Below are 23,190 nucleotides of genomic sequence, written 5' to 3'. Positions count from 1 at the left end.
TCTACATAACTGTGTCTCATTAGAAAACAAATGCCCGAACAAAACAAGCCCTCTCCGCCTAAATCATCAAGGAAAGTTTTATTTCTCGTGTTATGATCCATCTTTCTTGTTGTATGCTGGAATTTAAGGCTTAATTATTAAGTTTCACTCAACTAAATTGCATTTTAATCTCACTTAAACCAGCAAACCATCATGTTTAAGCTTTGTTTTCTACCAAGGACGTTTAATTTTTGTAACATTTTATTTATAAGAGAGAAGAAAATCTGGGAAAGTGTGACTGAGGAACTTGACTGATGTGCTGAAACATGCACAATACTTTAACCGCTAGGCCACCACTGCAACCGTCTCTCACTTTTCTCCGTTTTGGATCAATCACCAGCTTGTCCAAGGCTTCAAGTCTGTCTTCCCGCTGGCTTGACGTGTTAAACATCCAGATCATACCACAATTATGCTAATTCATGCTGAATCTGTGAACCAAAACCAAACCGTGGACCTGGAGAACAATGTGCAGTGTTTGTCAACCAAGAACAAAACGTCCAGCGCTGTGCGTCTGATCCAGAGCATCAGATTTTCCTGGCGAGGGGCGTGAAAACGCTTCAACGGAAATGCCGAGGGCTAGCTTCAGGGTCCAGTCTAATTAAAAATATTTCACTTTGCAAAGTTTCCAGTGGATAGATTTGACCTGGTGTGTATTCCAGCTATTCAGGGGAATAAAGCAGGGCAAATGCACGCTCATAACTTTCTGTTCCAAGCAGGGATCTGATCCAGAAGAGAAACAGAGGAAGTCTGAGGGGAGTTGGCTTCATACATCTTACTGAAACAGGTCAGCAAGCGACTCCTTTATGTTCTCTTGTTCCTAAAACATCCTTCATTTCAGTCATGATGTAGGGATGTTACTGCACTTTTTTTTCCCAGTGGTTGGTTTTTGTTGAATGTAGTATGTAGGTCACATTAAACATTTATAGTCATGCATTTAGAAAACACTTTTATCCAATCAACCTACATAGCATTGTACTGTAGCAAGGTAGAGTGTACTTTTCTTCATCATCTTCATCGTTTATTTCTACTACATTTCAAAATCTTTAATATAAGATAAGATAGTTTTACCTAGATTTTTGTTGTTAAAAAATATTTTAATTTTATATATATACTGCATATGAAATATGAAACGTGAAGTATGAAGAAAACTCTTTTAATCAGAATTGTAAGTGTGCATCACGTCCATATTCTCAAGCTGTTATTTTGCCAAATAATGCACTGTATATTTAGTGTACATAAGAAATCGAATGAACCTTAAAAGGGAAATGGAGTTGATCCTTTTATTCCAAGGATGTTTAAAATGTCCAAATATAATTTCCACAACAGAACACTAATACATTTTTTAATGATATTTCAAGAAGAAAGTTACAAGAATTTGTCTGTGATGTGTGTATATTCACTGCTGGATTTTCTTAGTATGCAAATAAATCAAACAAGAGCATCTTAAATGTGTTTTAATGTTCAGTTTAATGTCCCAAAGCATGCACAGTAGAAGAAACCCCCCTCTCCATCACTGAAATCTATTGGACAGCAACAGGATGATTTAAATCAGAGCTTTCTCTTTACTTTGCATTGTGTTTACCCTCTTCAGACAGACCGAAACGTATTTTGGGGGCAACCAGCAAACACAAATAAATATCAGACAACAGCTCTTTTATCCTGCATGAGAGCGTGTGATGTCTTTGTGTACTGCGTTCTGATTGGCTGTTTATTTTCTCAGAAACCACAGGTAGATGTGGGTCGTGTCGCTCTGGCACGTGACACAGAGGGCATTACAGCTGCCTGGGTGGTACATATACACAATAACCTCACTATAACATCGCCAGAAACACATCCACGGGACCTGAGGACCAGGACAAACCGGTCGTGACCAGACACTGGCGTAATGCACTTTTGTGAGGCTTTACATCAAGTTATTCTTTATTTACAGACACACCCAGAGTGATTTACACAACTTTTTTTTTTTTTTACTTGCACAATCACTGCATTGGGTTTGAACCTACTACCTTTTGATTTACTAACCAGAAATGCTCATTTTTTCACTTGCAACATAAAGTTGGTTTCAATCGGCAGCTTATTCTGTCCAAGAACTGCCACTAGTTGACTGACATGTAAAGAAACCAACTTTTTTCGTTTTGTTTTAACGTGCCATTTAGGGGCGGTTTTATACCACATTAAGAAACCAGCGTTGGATAAACTGAATTAAATATGCCGACCCACAAAACAACATCCTGCCAAAACTTGCTCAAGTTATGAAAAATATCTTGCATTGCTGTTATTGTGTGGGACGAAATCGTGCACACCATGTTTGTGCATTTTTAAGGTTTCCACAAAGGGATTCTTATTTATATAAGACTTTATAACAGAGAGTCTTGATTCTTTATTCACAGACGTTATTATAATTTTTTTACTAAAGGCACAATCACTGCTTTTGGGGTTTGAACCTACAACCTTTTGGGTTACTAACCATAATCCTTATTTATTTATTTTAACTTGCAACATCAAGTTGGGTTCAGTTTGCAGCTTATTCTGGCCATGAACAGCCCACTATGTTGTATGCATGTAAAGAAATGCATATCGTTTTTACATGTTGTTTCAGTGCGGGTTTATCTGAAATATATTATACCAAAGTAAACTCAAATATGCATACCACAAAACAGCATGCGGCCAAATCTTTCATATTGCTCAAGTTTTGAAAATGTCTTGCATTCCTGTTATTGTGTGGGATGACTTTTAACACCAATAAAATGTCTTGGTTGGTCATGTCTGTGCATTTTTAAGATTTCAACACTGGGTTTCTTATTTAGGAGGCTTGTCTGCATCAAAACAATCAATGGTCAAAGAGAAAAAGATGTCTCTGAAATGTCTCTGGTAATGTTAATGTTTTGCATCTTACTAGAAAACTATGCCACATTTTAATTGCAGAACTTTGTATATATCAGACAGGGTTTTTATTAATCCAAAGCATGCAAAGAAAGTGACCATGCTGTGCATAATATACTGCAGACAGCAAGCACAATCTGGTATTGCTGTGGCTGAATGATCTGCAGTTCTCCGTCTGCATTGAATATGAAAGAAATGTAGCGTGATGAATCTCTGAACACAAGATCTGGCTGCTCATAATCATTTAAATATGATCAGAATCTCCTCTGTGTAGGATCGGAGCGTAAGAGCTGAATCCATGTGTTTCCGCTTACAGCGCAGAACCCAGTAAATCAGAGATGAAAAGGCCTTCGCTCAAATCAAATCGAATATTAATCTAGTCCTCCAGGATGGACACGCTCTGTTGAGCTGAGGAGTGTGAGGCATCATTGTGTGCTAGAAGTTTCCATTGAGCCAGAGTTAAAGCAGCATGTCGTGGACAGTCTCAGATCAACAACCGTGTTACCAAACAGTCCAAGAATACACCACTACAGCTGACCTTTGACCTCACTGCACCATCAAAGAATCGTCAAAAGTCAATATTGTGTTTTAACCCTCTTGTTCTGTCGAGTCTGACTTTATCGTGTGGACCCCAGAGGCATAGAATATTATTATTATGCTAAAATGTTGATTATAAGATTAGGAAAACTACAAACTAATACTTTAATGGTTGAATTAAAAGAATAATAATATCTGTGCTCACTTCAAGATTAAAATAAGACATTTTAATTTCACTTCAGCATGAACTCAGGAATGGTTTCCTCTTTCCTACAAAAACACCTGTTTATTTATTTTTTTATTTCTTTATTTATAGAATTTAACTAATCTTACGATTTTTCTCAATTGTTATGCATAACAAAAGCATGCAGATATCTGAATTTCTGATGAACGGTTTTTTTTTTCAGATTAATTCCATAAAAAATATGAAATGGAAAATTTGCCTTTGGTTTAAATTTAAGATATTTATTAGATGACAGCTGTTAAAGTGTAATCTTTCCATATCAAAGCGTGACAAAACAAACAGAAATGAACGCATTTTTACAGTTTTCTTCTGACTTTTTGACATAATTTCAGTGCAATTTTGTTTGATATGCATTTTTATTATATAACTGTCACTGTTAAATTCAGCGTGTTTTTAAGAAAGTACATTTAAAAATAGAATTTGATCCATGAAAATTTTTGACATTATGTTTTTTTTTTTTTTTGCATAGTTTTCTACCTACAATTTGAAGCCATGCTGATGCATTAATCTCTTGAAAGGCTTGTAGATGTTAAATCAATGTCAAAGCCATCGGGTCACACACATAAAGCAGCAGCTGTGCAGGCGCGCGCTGTGTAGATCAGGAATCTCATGCAGTCAGTTCCACAGAAGCGCGAGCTGCTTCCCCGCTTCAGACTCGAGTTTAACACAGCACGATCATGCTCGTTTGAAGATGGTGAATCGATTCAGCTCGGTGAATCTTTACGGCCCTGCAGGTCAGAACTGATGCTTTTACCTCGACATTCGTCAAGTCGTTTAACTGGATTCACCCCTGCTTTTACACTACACTGACGATCATGCAGAAGGCCTAAATAAACTGCAGTCATAATGCATGCTTGATTTTGCAGTGGAGGTATTTTTCTTTGTTTTCTGAGAATGCATAAAAAAACAGGAACATTGTATTCGAAATTATTATAAATATTTCTTTCAGTGAAAAGATTGCCAAAACACAAAATCGCAGTATATGTTCAGAGCGACAACTTGAGACACACCGAGTTCAAACCGAGTCCAGATGCAAATGATGCAAAGTTTTACAGAAATAATTACCACAAGTATTTCCTGATGAAATCCCTGAAATACTCCAACAGAAATCCCGAATCCTTGCATTTTACTCGTCCATTTTGGATTTCAAAACACACAAAGCCAGGGTTATCATCCCATCATCATCCCATCGAGTCGAACCTCTTTGTATATTTGTGTCGGACTGTGTGCAGTGAAGGCGGGTCTGTGCAACTCAGCATCTGCTCTATTCACGTGACGTTAAGAAAAATATGAACAACATCTGGTAGAAATAAGTTTGATTCAGGTGCCTGAGCTCTCGCTTTCGCTCTCTCTCTCTCCCTCGCCAAGTCCCTAAACTCCTGGATCCAAGCGCTGTTTGAAAACCGATGCAAACGTTTGGAGAGATCAGTGACGGCCTCTGGAGCTCGTAAAACTAGACTCCTACACTGCACAAACTATTGCATGTATAATTAGCATATACCAAAACCTCCCGTTTCTTCGTTTTTTTCTGTAATCATTTTAAAATGCATTTAATTATCCTATTCTTAATTATTCCTTTAATTCATTGATTCAGTAGAAGAGTCTTGATTGTAAAATGTTGGTTTTGACCCGCTGCACCTTTCCGTGACCTTCCTGACCCCTCGGTTTTATAGACATCTGGGAATTCCATGCATGTTTGGAGTCCGTCAAATGATTCCTCACAACATCCTAAACGCTTTTGCAGAGCTCCTGTCATATACTCTCCTTTTGGGTTAAAATACCCGCGCAAAGCGACACAAATGTCTTCATATTTTTTTTTAAATGTTATTCTTTTCCTGGCGTGTTAGAAAAAGCATGCAAACATCATTTCTGTGTAACCCATTTTGTCCATTAGACCCATTTTTTTATTTTTACTTTTGCATTTATTTAATTTAGCTTTTTTTTTTTAAAGCATTACTGCAAAACAAAAATATTTTTTAATAACAAATAACAAGAGAAGAATCAGTTCTGATTCATTTTAATTTCCTGCTTATATGTAAATAGTTTCAAATGCTTTCCTTTCCTTACTTTCCATACCAGCATCTTAATTAGAAAAACAAACTGCAATATTTAAATGAGCTGAGTAGTCCTCTATCTATGTGCTGGTGCGAGTCTTTCCTTCTAGAACAAATCTTTTAAAAATACATTTAATAAAAAACGGCAAATCAGCATTTTTTATTTTGTTTTTAAAATCGTATCGAATAATTATTGACGTCGTTTATGTGCAAAAGCTTATTTTCGTTTGTAGCCTGCTTATCAAATCCATAATGCATAAAACTGCAATAACAACATGCTAAAATAAGTACATTTCAAACCATGTTTTATTGCAGAAAATATACACATATTTACATCGTATTTAAAATAGAAAATGCATAGACACCAGATCTATTCTGCATTCTGACAATCAGTAATAAATAAATAAATGTATTTTTATTAGGACCAGTCAAAGATAGTGTTATGAGCCGAGTTTCTTCCATATTTCCTTCATTCGTTGAGTAATAAATATGACGCAGTTGCTGTCAGAAGCTCTGTTGGTCTTCAGAAAGAAGCACATGTTTTCCACATTCACCGTCACAACAGCACAGATCTGATTGTAATTCCTGCACAACTGTAAGTGCTGCAACGACGTCATGACGCTCCAGAACCTTCCCTTTATAATCCTTATGCTCGCTCTTCCAGTGAGTTTAGCTCCTCTGAAAATCTGAAGAAACAAAGATGAAAGTGTTGAAAAATCCACGATGCAATTTAACTGAACTATTTTTTTTGTATACAAGAAAATAAATAACGTTTGCAAAAAGCCCCGAAAGTTTGGTTGCATGAACACTGAAGAAATAATTAATTCTAAATTATTAACTATGTTAAATGCAAAAGTATCCTTATTATAGAACCATGCTTTGAAAACACAAAATGCACAAAGATTAGTTTAGTCATAAAATGCTCTTGAGAAACATACAGTTAGCAGGTAAAAGTTTGGACACATCTTAAATTCTCATCACTGTCAACTCATATTCTATTTCTAAATAAATATACAGGGGTGAATTCGGGTCAATTTTTGCCTTTATACTGAATTAACCCTATAATACTTGTCTATTTGAAACATTTAAACACGAGCTTTCAGGTCTTCAAATTTTCAAACGAATGTGTCCAGACTTGTGACTGCCAGAATGTGAACACTTGTGAAGGAGAGACTTGTGAAGTTTTGCATCGCGTACCGTGCTGCACCGACAGCGCGCGTCAGTGCGTCAGTGGGATGTTGACATGGACCACGCGCCCTCCATTCTCCAGACGGAAAACGCGTAACTGAGTCTCTCGTGCGCCACGTAACTGCAGCTGGACATTTTGGAGTCCAGCTCGTCGCTCTGCAGCACCTGGTACAGGAAATCAATGTACCGAGACGCGAGCTTGAGCGTCTGGATTTTGCTGAGCTTGTCCGAGGGTAACGTGGGGATGATTTTGCGCAGCGACGCGAACGCCTCGTTTAGAGACTGAGTCCTCTGACGCTCACGCACGTTCGCCATGACGCGCTGCGTCTGCAGGTCCTCCAGAGACTGAGGGCTCCCGCTAACGCTGCCGCTAACGCTGTTGCTGCACTTCTTGCTCCGCTTCCCAGGCGTTGGGCTCTCCGCGTCCCCGACGCTCTTCCTGCTCTGGCGTCTTTTCCTGCTGCTGCGCTTCTGCTGTCTTCTGTCTGGCTCCTCCTCGCTGTTCCCCAGGCTGTCCACTGGAGACTCCGGGGAGCTGGGCTCCTCTTGCATCGGCTCTTCTTCAAACATCACCTCTGATGTTTGGAGAACGCAAGTAATATAGTTTCCTTCTGTCCGGCGGAACGGGGTCCCTTGCTCCTTTTGTGCGTCACGGAGGTGTTTCTCAAACTTGAAGGGAAGTTTGGAGTCTCTTATAGTCTGGAACGCGCAAACTTTTTGGGGTGGCCTGCGATTGGACGAGAAGCGCGGGTGACGCAAGAGGGGGAGGCGGGAGAGGAGCGCGATCCAAAAGGTTTGCGTTATACAAGAAACCGTTCTTTAACGCGTTTAAACGAAACACAGCGTACGCGCCAATCACACACTCGTTCTCAAACCAATGTTGATTCTATCGTTCTCAAACCAATGTTGATGTTTATGGAATTCAAAAACGGAATAGAATATAATCTATTTTTGGATTTTAACAAATTGCCAAACATATTAAAAATGATATAAAACATCCATCATGTCAAAACAGTGAACGTATCAGTGTGATCCAACCAAAATACTAAAAATAACTTTCAATACTGAAACGTACGATGACAAATTTATTGTAGACTGGTGATTGATTTTGATGCATGAGCTGATGAACTGATGAAATATTTAGCTTCATAGTCATGATGTGCAATACAGAATAGAAGTAAACTATAAAATGTTGCATTGAATGCATTTCTTAAAAAACACGCTCAAAATAGTCAAAACCGTCAAGTAGTAATATCATAAAACACTGAAATGTTCAGCACTTAATCTTTAGCTATTTTGCCAGCCCATTAGAGTGATTAATATGTAATCATTAAAAAGCTGGACGGATTTCAGTGTGGTTTCTGGAATGAGCAGAGAGACTTTGATTTGCGATCTGGAAATGTTGGACCAAAAATGCTCTTAAAAAGTTTAAAGTGAAGGTTTTCTTTGGTCTGTAGCGATGCTTTACGTTTAAAGCATTAATCATGCCGTTAATGTATTAATATAATTTACTAGCAATCTGCGCGCTGGCAGTTGTGAAGAACTGTCATTCGTCTCCGCCAGCGGGCTGAAATCCACTTCAAGTCACTGTAAAAAAGAAAAGAGCGAATCTGGGTTGGCTAAGTAGACCTCATTGTTTATTTGAACGTGTTCTGAAATGCATGTCTGTGTTAGTGTTATTGCAGAGTCAGGTTTCCTTCTGCAGCGTTTTCATACACAGCGGGTCGCCGAGCGCAGACGACGCGCAAACTGTGTGGCCGCTCCAGTCCAACACAAACACCCGAAGCGTCTCCTTTGTCTGCACAAACTGACATTTCTGTAAATGTTATATAACACAGCAGCATTATACATTCAAATTCAAACCACTAAGAGGCTTCCAATGTCGCAAGACCGCCGGAACGCACCCTTTTGAGTGTAAGAATCCAAGGTTTAAAGATTCCGCAAGGGGGCGCACTGACGAAGCTTATCCAAGCGTGCCATCGTGCGTGAATGCGCAGCACACATCTGTGATGATGTGACTTCAAGATTCACCCAAAACACTCTGAGGACAGATAAATATATTTTATTTAAATGTACATGTAAATGACTTGGAATTGTCTGTTTAAAAATACAGAAGTTAATTCAAAAGTGTTCATATAGACATTCTGGCTTGTGCAGGCGATGCACCTGCTCTTGGTTTACCTGCGATAGGTGTCCATTGAGATCTGTCAAGAGTGCTGAAGTAAACCCACATATCTAAATACAAAATAATTCGGTGTACAATTTTCACTGAAAATGTTTATTTCACAAACCATTACAAACAAACATAAATTTTGAAGTAGAAAAACTGATAGCATTTCTTGTAAAATATGCTATACTTTTTTATTTACAGCTATAAATATAAATATATAACATTTTTTTATTATAATATATACATAAAAACACTCAAACATCATCTCAGAAATCCAAAATAAATAAAACAATTTATATATTTATAGACAATTCCTGTTGGAAATTTATCATAATTTGGAATCAATAATAAAGGATCGCTAATGTTTATGTTTATATATATATATATATATATATATATATATATATATATATATATATATATATATATATATATATATATATAATTGTAACGGAATCCACCTCAAAATCCAGAACAAATGCCACAATTAATCTACAATTTCTGTTAGAAATGTAACATATTTGGAACCAGTCCTAATAACAGGTCTATTATACAGAAGGTTCTTTATAGTGGAAGACAGTTCTGTAGATTTTTAGAATGTTGTTTATAAAAAAAAAACGGCTCTTTTTATAACTGTTCAAGGTTCTTAAAAAGAAAAAAATCTGCGAAATAGCCTTTGAAACTTTTACCTTTACAGCCTTACATAAATGCTTTTCCAGTCCATATTTTAATGATTAATCCCAGCATACAGAGCTCACGCCATTAAGGTAGGCCAAAAGTGACAGAGAAGTATTTTTTTATAATCAATACTTTTTCAATAATAAACATTAATACGTTGATAAACGTCCATCTAAACAATGTGACTGAAACACTGACTGTTCGTTCAGTTGTTCTCGAGTATGTCCGTCATAAAGGAGATGTATACAATGGCCAGGCGCAGAGTCTCTATCCGGACAGTCTCTTCTCGTGGGTGAAGGTGGGAACCCTCCTGCGCAGTCGGTCAAACGCCTCGTTGAGGCTGAACATCCGTCTGCGCTCGCGGATATTCGCTGCCCGTCGCTGGACGCTGCTGATCACCCGCTTGCGCGTGGGTATCCTGCTGCTGGCGCTCACAGGAGACGTGTAGAAGTCATTTAATCGAGCTGTGGAGATGTCGAAATACTGGATGGATGTTAGGTGCTGGTACAGTCCATTGCAGTAGGTGCTTTGGGTCTCCATTGGGGCTATAACGGATGCGTTTGGCATCATCTCCATAATGTCCACATCACTGACCAAATCGAACATTACAGGACTCAGAAATGACTTCTGCACATCCATATTTCAGAGCCTATGCACTGTGATTGAACAGCACATGATCAGACTGCACTGCTTTTGAAGAGGTGGCCAGGTTTGTCCATGTCGTGTGGATCACCAAACTCCGGTCTCATCCATGAAGTTAGATCCTATTGGCAGCAGTCCTGCTGTTTTAATATACTTCTTAAATCCACCCCGAGTGTGTCCTCTTGTATGCCTCCAGATCTCTTTCAGTGACTCAATGAAGGGCACTTGAGGGACGTCTGCATGGCCTCTCCGCTGCATCATCCAAATTTATATATCAGTACTATCATTCCATCCATCATCCATATTATCTGTCTACCCATATATCTCTCTATCCATCCATCATCTACCTGTCTATCTACCCATCCATCCATCTATCTATCTATCTATCTATCTATCTATCTATCTATCTATCTATCTATCTATCTATCTATCTATCTATCTATCTATCTATCTATCCTTCATTCATTCTATTCATTCATCCATCATTCTATGTATCTATCTATGCATCCATCATCCATCTTTTTATCCATTTATCCATCCTTTGTTCATCATACATCCATCCGTCTATCCATTCATTCATTCATACATTCATTCATCCTATCATCCAACCATTGTTCTATCCTTTTATCCATCCATCATTATATCATACATCTTTCTAGCATTTTTTTGTTCTATTATCCATCCATCCATCATTCATTCATTCTATCATCCATCCACTGATTTATCATTTTATCCATATTTATTCTACGATACATCTTTCTATCATTTATTAATTTTTTATTGTATCATCCATCCATCCATCCTATCATCCATCCACTAATGTATCATTTTATCCATCCATCCATCCATCCTTCATCCTCTCCATCTATCATTAATTCATTCTATCATCCATCCATCCATCCATCCTTCATCCTCTCCATCTATCATTAATTCATTCTATCATCCATCCATCCATCCATCCATCCATCCTATCATCCACTGATCTATCTTTTTATCCATCCATCCTTAATTCTCTCCATCCATCATTCATTCCTTCTATCATCCATCCATTGTTCTACAGTACATCTTTCTATCATTTATTAATTTTTTATTCTATCATCCATTCACTGATCATTTTATCCATCCATCCATCCATCCATCCTTCATTCTCTCCATCCATCATTAATTAATTCTATCATCCATCTATCCATCCTATCATCTATCCACTGATCTATCTTTTTATCCATCCATCCATCATTAATTAATTCTATCATCCATCCATCCATCCATCCTATCATCCTTCCACTGATCTATCTTTTTATCCATCCATTCATCCATCCATCCATCATTCATTCATTATATCATCCATCCATCCATCCATCCATCGTATCATCCATCCACTGATCTATCATTTTATCCATCCATTCATCCATCCATCCATCATTCATTCATTATATCATCCATCCATCCATCCATCCATCCATCCTATCATCCATCCACTGATCTATCATTTTATCCATCCATCCATCCATCCATCCATCCATCATTCATTCATTATATCATCCATCCATCCATCCATCCACTGATCTATCATTTTATCCATCCATCCATCCATCCTTAATTCTCTCCATCCATCCATCATTCATTCATTATATCATCCATCCATCCATCCATCCATCCATCCTATCATCCATCCACTGATCTATCATTTTATCCATCCATCCATCCATCCATCCATCATTCATTCATTATATCATCCATCCATCCATCCATCCACTGATCTATCATTTTATCCATCCATCCATCCATCCTTAATTCTCTCCATCCATCCATCATTCTTTCATTATATCATCCATCCATCCATCCTATCATCCATCCACTGATCTATCATTTTATCCATCATCCATCCATCCATCCATCCTTAATTCTCTCCATCCATCCATCATTCATTCATTATATCATCCATCCACTGATCTATCATTTTATCCATCATCCATCCATCCATCCATCCTTAATTCTCTCCATCCATCCATCATTCATCCATCCTATCATCCATCCACTGATCTATCATTTTATCCATCCATCCATCCTATAAAGTCCTCCAGGTGTCCAGGACTCAGACTTCAGATCTCTGACCGCTAAATAGAGTTTCTGATGAAGCAGCATCATTTGCACATGGCAGTGGATCAGTGGCGAAGCGTTTGGACGATGAGTGTGATGTGAAATGCTGAGGTAGAGGAGCAGAGAGATGCGTGTGGGAGGATGTCCCAGAACACAGTCAGCGGCTGCTGATTTATGTGGTCTCAGTTCGTAAGAAAAACTCATGCTGATCTGCTAAATACAGACAGAAACCAAAACACTCCATCATCATTAAAGACTGGATGATGGTGGCATGACCTCACCGTGCCAGAGCAGATCAAAATCTATTTATGTCCAAATGACTTACGTTTCATTTGAGAAGAAAGAATGAAACAAGTCAGTAAATTTAAATATAATGCTTTACACTTTCGCAGTTTTTCTTAGGCAGTTTTTCTGCCAATTTTCAGCACATGATACTGTAAGTGCTTTTATATAACAGTTCAATAATAAAGAAGCTAATAACGAGTAACTGATTATCAGACACAAAATAGAAGCTGCTAGTTTGTTTAATTTTGCTCTGCTGATAAAAATAGTTCACTGGCAACATTGTATCATAATCAGAATTCTTTTGGAATCCTTGGAACAACATTAGAACCAAAACTAAAAGTAGTATGTTGTGCTGCATTCAGGACTATAGTAATAAAATGCATCACAGTTTACACAAAAATATGAAGCAGCACAAGTGTTTTCAACATTGATGATAATCAGAAATGTTTCTTGAGCAGCAAATTAGAATGATTTCTGAAGACACTGTAGAATACTTTAGAGTAATGATGCTGAAAAAGTTTTGATCACTTGAACAAATTATATTTTACAATATTTTCAGACAGAAAACCGCTTTTAAATTTCAAATTGCAATGATATTTCACAATTTGACAGAATTTCTTAACAATGCAGCCATAGTGAGCAGAAGAGACAAACTGAAGTGACTACTAATCATTAAATGTCACATGATATGAAAAGTTAGAATTTCAATACAAAGAATGAGCTTAACTCAAGTACCTGTGGCTCAAGGAGAGAAACCTTTCCTTAATCTCTCTCTCTCTCTCTCTCCCTCCATCTCTCTCTCTCTCTCTGTTTTCCTGGCAGTAGGATAAACATGATGTGCACATTCCTGAGTTTGCTATAGAGACGCTGAGAAAGCACAGCTGGACCTGGAGAATATGAGGTAATCCTGAGCCCCAGGGGCTGCTGGGTAAATATTGATATTGAATAAGAAATAAAACTAGAAGAAATACAGTAAAGAGACAATGAGGGCATCCGTGCCAAGCAGTTCATGTTTCCATGTGTGAACAGTGAAGGAAAGCACAGTGGACCGTTTACAGCAAAAATGATTTCTGAAAAAGTCTTGAGCTGTAAAGCAAACCCCCTCGGCTCCACTGAAGCAAACACCTGCACACAGATCACCATAAATCCATTTACAGTAACACCTCACCCCGAGATGAGCACAAATAGAGAGCTCACTGGAGACAGACGCTGTCAAGCTACAGAAAAGCACCATGAAAATATTGTTTTAAAAAAATGATTCGTAATTTTCTATTTATTTGTCAACGTATCCCTTTGAATCTATGTTTTAATTTAATTTTAGCATTATTTATATACTACTATACTAGCTTTTTATATTTTTAGTTTTTTATTTGATTAATTTTGATTTAGCTTTAATTTCTTTCTGTTTCAGTTCAGTTTTAGCCATTTAAACTTTAAGTTTCCAACTAAGGCAACAATAGTTCCAATACAATAGGGATACAATACAATAGGGAACTTCGAACTGCGTCCTCTAGGGGTCGCTATGGGGAACAGACCCGTGTCTGAAGCATACATTGAAAAAACACCAACTTGTTGGTCACCTACAGCCTCTGACGTCACTACCGGCGTAACTATAAACAGGCACCGGGAGAACACATCATTCTCTTCTTCGTCTTCACTCACTGTTCTGTTTGAAGCATGCATCTGAAAGAACTGGTAAGGGCGATCTTTCTCTGTATATCATGGCGACTACTAGCAAGCGTTTAGACAATGTGTGCATTCGTGTCGGCTTTATTTGACACCCGATGACACATGCGATCTTTGCATCATTTGTTTGGGTGAAGAGCACGCACGCAATGTCTTTGAGGAGGCAATTGGCGTGCATTGTGAGCGTTTTTTCAAGGAAAAATTTTTGTCTCGTTCGTTTCTCTTCCGAAAAAAAGAAAAAAAGGCAGTCATCTGCTTCCCACGGTTCAGGACCTGTCGCTGCTGAGGCACGGAGGAGAATGAGCTCGTGACAATACAGGTGGATCTCTTTGAATGTTTTAAAGAGGATTAAAGAGGAGATTTTCCCTTTCATGCTCGTAATGGCGTCGGACGAGAGAGAGCCTCAGGAGGATGATGTTATGTCTTTATCACTACCTGATACTGAGGTTAGTGCTCTGCTGGGTTTTTACCCAGGGAAAGCAGGAGATATTTGAGGATGGTGAAGAAGCTGAGGCTGAGCCTTCTCAATTCTCCTGCCCTGTGTATGTAGAGCTGTTAGAGGTTATGGATCGCGCCTCTGCAAAGTTGGACTTGCCATGAAAATGCGCTAACAAGATGACGATGTAAGGCCATTAAAAAATAAATAGGCCCTAACAATTAAGTTGGGTATGTAGTTTAGGCCTTTGGCCGTAAGGGGTACTGTCACAGACAGCCGTCTAAACGTCCCAGGGGCAACTCCAATGGAAATGGTAGAGTTGGTACATGGTACTATCATGGTGGGTATACTGTTCCCCATAGCACCCCCTAGAGGACGCAGTTCGAAGTTCCCTTGAAAGGGAACGTCTCAGGTTACGAATGTAACCATGGTTCCCTGAGTAGGGAACGAGACACTGCGTCCTCTAGCTCCCTGCCATGCTTCGGACGCAAGCTTCAGACGAAGAAATGAATGACGTGTTCTCCCGTTAACTGTTTATTAGTTACGCCAGTAGTGATGTCAGAGGCTGTAGCTGGCCAACAAGTTGGTGTTTTTTCAATGTATGCTTCAGACATTGGTCACGAAACAAGTATGTTTTCTCCGAACAGAATCTCTCAAGGGCTTGCAATCCATATCATGCATCACAAAAGCACATGAAACCCAGCAGAGGCTATTTGAGCCCTGCAGGTAGTGTGGGGTAAAACCCAAGAGTGCCTGATCCAGTTCTTCAGCCCGGGGGGGTTTGGAATCAGAGCGGTCCAGCAGATAAGAGCAGCCTCTATTTCCTCTCTCTCTTTCTTTCCCAGAGCTCCAGTCCGGGATTATTTCCTCTCACTTTGTTGTCAGAGATCTACGGATAGACTACAAAAAAGCTATTACTGGACTGAGCAGAATACAAAACAAACAAGGAATGTAATCGCGGCCCGGGGAGAAAGATGGAGACGGTGATGAATTGTCAGAGTGGTGTTAAATGAGCAGCTGAGAGGTGAAAAAAAGAAAAAAGGAAAAACAAAAGTACTGTAAACCATGCTCGAATTAAAATAAGATTATTATAATATAAATGTAGTGGCTGCATGCAGTTAATTAAAAAGTGGCCTCCGTGATGTTAAAGATGTTCTAATCAGTCTTTGCTCAGCAATTTCTTAAGTGTTTGGCGTGGTTTCTACAGTGTTGCCTGCATCGTTTGAAAAGTCTTCTGCAACTTAAAGGGATAGTTCACCCAAAAATGAAACTTTGCTGTTAATTTATGCCCCCCAAAATATAGGGGACTTTTTTCTTCAGTAGAAGAGTAAAGAAGATCTTTGGTTGAAACTGTGGGCCTTGGTGATTCTTAAAATGCAAGTCAGTGGCTACCAGCACTTTAAGAGTCAAAAAAAGCATGTCAAGGAACACAAAATGAATACTCTTGGCTCCTGACGATATATATTGAGGTCTTATGAAGCAAAGATCAGTCTGTGCAAGAAAGTGAACATTATTTACTACACCTGTAATCTGGAGCTTCGGTCAATCTATTTTTAGAGAATCATTCTTCAGTTCGCGAACGAATCATTCTTTTGAACAGTTTATTTTTTAGCAAACTATTTGAATCAGTTCACCAAATCCCACTGAACCGTTTGAAATAGTCTGTGACTCGAGCAGCACAGTAACTCTACAAGTAACTCAATCAAAACTTACTTGCAGACGCCTGACAGTTACTCTCACTCTGGCGTATCAGGATTCAGTTTAACTCGGACCGAAGACCCACTGATATGTGTATGTGTGAACCAAACACTTGAATGAAGGGGCAAAATTAATGTTTTCATGGTTTCTCATGGTTTACGTAGAAAGTGAGCTGATAAAGAATATTTTATTCGCTTTATATGCTTTAGATATATGTAAAAAAATCTAAATTTTTACATCATTATTGGGTGTTAATAGTATAATTGTGTAAATGTGATGTCATTGAGTGATGTACGTAAGAGAATAGGTGAATCAGTTCGTTGAAAGAAACCTGCCTCTGGATTACAGGTAATAATGTTCACTGTCTAGCACAGGCTGATTTTTTTCTCTTCATAAGACCTTAATATATCGCAGGCAGCCAAGGGTATTAATTTTGTGTTCCTTGATATGATTTTTTTGACTTTTAAGATGCTAGAAGCCACTGACATGAATTTTATTAATCACCAAGGACCACAGTCTCAGCTAAAAATCTTTTTCCAATGTACTATTGAAGAAACAATTATACCCTATATATTGGGTGGTCTGAGGGAGAGAAAATTTACAGTAAATCATTTTTGGATGAACTGTCCCACTGTAAAAAAAAAAATGACAGTTAAAAAACTGTTCATGGTAAGTTCCCCTACTATATATGGTTAAAAACTGTAATGGACATTACATGTATTTTTATGGTAGTATACTGCTTTTGGAAGTAAACAAGACCGTATAATTTACAGTGAATAACCGTAAATTGACATTCCCAGAATTCCATGTGTTACATTTCAAACTGGATTTTTTTTTTTTTGGTTAAAATATCTATTTTTCTTCTTGTTTGTTTCTTAGCAGTATTTTACATTAGGGTTGTATGTTACATCTAATGTTGGTAAATTAATGTTAATTGCATTATTTCAGTTTTATGTGTGTTACCATGATGGTGTTTAGTGTTTGAGTGAATGACTCCTCACCTTCTGTGTTAATATTTAAAAGCTGCTTGTGATGGGCTTTGGTTCATCATGTGACTTTCTCATCACCACCTGCAGTAAGTGGCTATCAGTGTATTAAAGAGGTACAAACACCTTTCATTACTTCAATAAGTTGGTATATTAATGTTATATCAGTTAATGAAATTACAGTATTTAAGTGTAAATATAAGTAAAAACTATAAAACCTAAAATGCTGCTACAATATTTTTACGGTAAAATTCTGGCAACCACAGCTGCCTTTTTTTTTACCGTAAATATTACTGATTTTTTTAGGTGTCCCTTTAAGTATCTATAGCTATGGCTTAGGTCCTCAATATAAATCTGGGAGAATATTTTTTTTGTTACCTGTTTTAAGTCCATTCACTTCTTACAAAATGACAATGTTTAAAACCTACATTTCAGGATTTATAATGTTTATAATCTTAGTTTTATCACACAAAATCACAGTAAGTTAGCAGCTACCAGATGAGATCAGTGATGTGTTTCATCAGATGTGGATGCTGTCAGGTTTGGTGTAAGGCATCTGAACCGGTGCGTCTCCTATGAGATTTGTTCATAATGCATTTGGGCCGCAATGCAGCAATAAATCTGAAATTGAATATCTCTCCATCCCTCTTGTGTCCCACTGTCCTCCCTCTGTCTGGGTCCAGCTCGCTCTCTCAGCCTCTTCATCTTCTGTGCATCTCAAAGCCAGCTTTCTTAAAGGGACAGTATACCTAAAAAAGCACAACTCTGCCATTTACTCTCCCTCATGTTGCTCCAAACTTGAGTTTCTTTGATCTGTGGAAAAATAATTTTAGAAAAATGCTTTTCAATGCAATTAAATTCAATGATGTTTTCAAGCTCTAAAACAGTTGTCCATGCAACTAGTGCACTATATTTTAAGACTTCTAAAGCCTTATGCTTATATACTGTTAACAAGGAAGTTAAAACACTTCTCAAGATTATCAAATTCTCCATCTAGATCTTTTAACACAGTATCAAATGTTACTGGTGAGATTAAACCTAACATTTATCTTTATGCTTTCAAAAAGGATACAGATAAATGACCTGCTCTAAAATCTGGAGCTTTAAAAACAGCAAAGAAACTTGAAACTGGATGTTTTAAAGGACTTGAGAGAGGACTAGTGTGCTTCAGGACGGCTTATGATCCTCATAGGGGTGTGAGCCTAATAAAAGCAGTAATACAGTGACTGAACCTCACATGCACACAACACAAAAATATTCTCTGCTAAATCCAAGGCTGGTCAAGTTCTCGAGCTGTGTGGAGGCTGAGTGTGAGTGAGATGACTGTCAGACTAAACTCTCACACTACTGATACAGAAGAGCAATAAACACTCAGCTTCAACCTCCCAGACTCCTCCGCCTGCTTATAAAAGCCTGTTTTAGAGAAACCACACTGTTTAATATCCCTGTTTTCCAACAGAAATCAGGCCTTAGTGTGAGATTTGGGGAATTTACTTATTTGCACACACATTTGTATGCAAACTTATTCAGATACAAGAGCAGAAACCAGTCAATGATGTGATTAATGGTGTTAGATAAAGGTCTGAGATTTAAACAAACTCTTAAACAAACTTTTCACTTTGTATTGTTCCAATACTGCTAGTATATTTTAATGAACAAAGAGAGTACACTTTGTTCATTATTTTTCAGGTTACCTGAACCCAAACATCACCATTTAATTAGCAGCAAAAAACTAAAAAAAAAAAAAAAAAAAAAAAAACAGATTAAAATAAATAAATAAAAATAATAGAAATGACCAAGCACATATCTTGTAATGTAAATCAGGGTTAGGGCTATAATAAAATAAAATAAAATAAAAAATTAGATGAAAAACATGAAAATTAATTACTAGAAATAAATTTAAACTAAATTTTCTAAAGCTAAAACTGATTTTAAGATTACATAGTAATATTAAAAACAATAAAAAATATAATGACATATTACAAAATAATAAAAGAAAGATTAAATATATATATATATATAATTCAAGATAAAAGCCTATTTATTATATGTTATGTATGTTTAAAATATGCAAAACAAATCATGAAAATGTAATTCCATAAATTCATAGACTCTCTTAACATCCAGCCAGAATACATTAATAATGCCTTAGATCAGCCATTAGATCAACCTAGCAACCACCTAGCAAACACTCACATAACAACACACAAGTTTTGCTTTGGGAAATATCCCAACAAAAAATGAAGACCTATAAAAATACTGCTTCTTTACTGGCATAGACGTTTCCATAAAGAACCTTTAACATCCATGGAATCTTTCCATTCCACAAAAGTTCTTTATTGTGGAAGGAGGTTCTTTAGATTATTAAAATTAATTTTAAGAACTGTTGACTGGAAGGTTCTTTCTAGAACCCAAAATAGCTTTTCTATGACATCATAGCGAAAACCTTCTTTTAGAACTTAATTTTTTTCTGTGGTGTACATCAGCATTCTAGACTTCCAAAGAGGCGGGGCTTAATACGATGATGCCACAATATGTAAAAATCTGATCACAATTGCTGACACTTCTGTTGCTGTGTTTGGGTGGCTCTGCCTTCTAGGCTTCGCCACCTTCCCACTGTTTCCCTGGATTACTGACTGCCGTTCCCCAACAAAGCCTGAAGGATGTTTGCACAGCTGGGTGACCAGAGAGAGAGACTCCAGTCAGCCCAAAAATATCAAACCGTCCAATTCCCCGCTCGGCCCTTGCTGTGTTTTTTCAGCGTCAGTGTAAAAGGTGCAGCAGTATTTATTTGCTCAAGAGGACGACCCAACTGTGACACAGAGTGCAGGATCTTTTAGAGATCCTGCTTTGTTCCTCACAAATATAAATCCGCCCGCTAATTTTGTTTTTAACATTGCTGTCTTTATTTTATTTGAATTGACGTTTTTTTCATCTCCCAAGAATGAATTCACTGTCTTTGTAAGTCTTGATATATGATGGCGTGACTCTCTGAATAGTTCGGGAATTTCAGCAAAACGTTGAGGGAATGTTATTGTTTCAGCTTTCCTTTAAAAAGATTGTGATCATCGTGAGACGCACTGAAATGTTGTCATAATGACCAATAACAAACGAGTCTGTAAACAAAGTTTTGATTGGACGAACACAGAATGCAGACCTTATTACAAAATTATTTTGGCTCCGCCTTTCTATCCCTCCCAGAAAACGTCTAAAAAATCAAGGTGCTTCATGATGCCACGATGGTTCTGCATTACACAGTTTCCCTGATTTCACTGCACGTCATGGAAAAAGTGAAGTACCTTGCTGTTGTGGTAGCAGCGGGCTGTTAGTTTGGGGCTTTTACCACCTCTGGAGCTCTCTGGATCCATTCGGCAAGAAAAACCCCAAACAGATGTTGTTCATAAAACATGACTTTTCAATTACTCACCCCCTTCGGAGCACGCCGCGTGCACACAGCCCTGCTAATGCTCAGGAAATATTACATCACTGAAAACTAAACTGGTGGGTGTAAATATATTTTTGTGACCAGTTAACAAACTTAAGACTCCAAATCCTCCCAGAATTCCCCTCTTGACTAATGTCCCCTCTGTTTCCCTTCCTGCTGGAGGGAAAAAACAATGGGAAATACCCAATATTACAAACAAAATAGCTCACATTTAATGTCATCTAATTTGGTGGCGACAGAGCTGTTGTCGTTACCTACTAAAAGTATTAAAACATTTTAACTAAAATAAAGGTGAAATAAAATAAAATGCATATGTCTTGCGTCATCTTCGGGAACAGATTTCATTTAAACGTATATGCGGAAGTGATCGAAGAGTGTTTATTACGTTTGAATTATGGATGTAAAAAAAGACATGGATACCCTATAGGAGGCCTTTATTCACAACTCAAAGCCGCATGAGGCACGTTTTATTATGGATGCACACGCTTTATTTGACATCTTGTGGACTGTTAAAAATAACACCCGCTGAATACAAAGCTTGGAATAGCCAGGACAATTTTTAATATGACTCTGATTGGATTCGTCTGAAAGAAGAAAGTAATATACATCTAGGATTGCCTCGAGAGTGAATAAAACACAGGCTAATTTACATTTTTGGGTGAACTAACCCTATAAGTTGAAACATTAATATTACCAACTGGAAATAAATATAATTTCAAATTTAACTTAAACCTAAAACTGTAATAAAAATGTTAAATCTAGATAGAAATATCTTTAAAAACCCACACGATCACAACAAAAATAATAATAATAAAACAAAACAAAAACATTAAAAATATAGTTATATAAAAATTTTATATTTCCATATTAAAATGTTAATTTATTAAATTTTATAAAATTAATTAAAATTAAATACATAAAAGTCTAATTTAAAATATTAATAAAAAATAGCATTTAAATAATACCAAAATAATGTGAGAAAGCTATAAAAACACAATTGAAAACCCAATTTCAAGATTATTTCCCAATTAAATTTCAAAGGCAATTACTCAAAAGTAGTTGTGCATGCTAATTTCACATTTTATTTATTTATTTTGCAAGCAATTAATAAACTAATACATTGGCTTAATATCATTAGAAGTGACACAGACAGCTGAAAAAGAAAGTAGAAGATCGAAAATCATGGCGAGAGATTGGCCATTGGATCACCAAGAGTCCGATACGACTGAATAACTAATCATCATCAACAAACTTGGCAAACCACTCACAACACAATACCAACATGTGCAAAACTTTCTCAAGCATGACTCATTTTCTTAAAATAAATGAGGAAAAATTAATTTATTTACTACAAACTTAAGACTTAGGACTTATATGGGAAAGGCTTCAAGAAATGCACCTGGTCTAATTGACACTCCTCAAACATCCTTGGCTTGCAATACACATCTCGACCATAATGCATGGAAAAAAACACCCACGCAAACAAGTGCAAAAAATGAACCTCTCCTCTGGAGGACCTGGAGCTCGAAGCCGAGATATTTACTAGCAGTTCATAACAAATCAAAGCGCTCTTCGTTTCATGTGTCGTTTTAAGTCTTGGCGCAGCGACGCTCAGTTTGTTGAATTTCTCCCCAGATATCGTCCTGTCGGTCGGAGGAGGCTGAGAGTTTGGCACGCCGCTCCAACTGAGACGTCAAAGCGCTCTCCATCATCTCTGGAAAACCTCCGGGGCTTTATTTAGAGGCCGAGAGCCCAGATCCTTCTGAATGAGAGACGGCAGAGCCGGGTTTTGTTTTGTCAAGAGCAGAAGAACATGCTTGGATGAAGGAAACAAGGGATTTGACATTTCCCAGCCGTTTAACTTCACATCAGAGTCCGAGTCGCCCGGATTCGTGCCAGTTTTGTCAGGCACTGGTTGCCGATGAGAAATGTTGTTTTTGGACTGATGCCACAGCCTTCGAATGCTCAACCTACGCCACGCGTCTGCCAACATAAACCCCCAAAGCCACAGCCCTCACACTGCCGACGGGCAGAAATGAATCGTGAAGGCCGAACATGGGGCAATTTATCAATGACCGCTCTAATGCGTGGGCTGTGGCGAGAAAGACAGGGTGCATCA

At 37.7% G+C, this 23,190-nt stretch overlaps 1 protein-coding gene across 1 annotated transcript; it reads right to left on the bottom strand.

Annotated features, from left to right (window-relative positions):
* Window positions 1-6,088: 6,088 nt before the first annotated feature.
* Window positions 6,089-7,619, bottom strand: LOC113119670 (twist-related protein). The gene is made up of 2 exons (XM_026289290.1): window positions 6,955-7,619; window positions 6,089-6,443 (listed from the first exon to the last, which is right to left on the bottom strand). Exon 1 carries the CDS (start codon window positions 7,513-7,515, stop codon window positions 6,985-6,987), a length of 531 nt encoding a protein of 176 aa, XP_026145075.1. The 5' UTR covers window positions 7,516-7,619; the 3' UTR covers window positions 6,089-6,443; window positions 6,955-6,984.
* Between the last annotated feature and the right edge of the window lie 15,571 nt (window positions 7,620-23,190).

This window comes from Carassius auratus, chromosome 19 (assembly GCF_003368295.1).
Source record: "Carassius auratus strain Wakin chromosome 19, ASM336829v1, whole genome shotgun sequence".
Lineage (NCBI taxonomy): Eukaryota > Metazoa > Chordata > Actinopteri > Cypriniformes > Cyprinidae > Carassius > Carassius auratus.
This window is presented reverse-complemented; position numbering and strand designations above follow the sequence as displayed.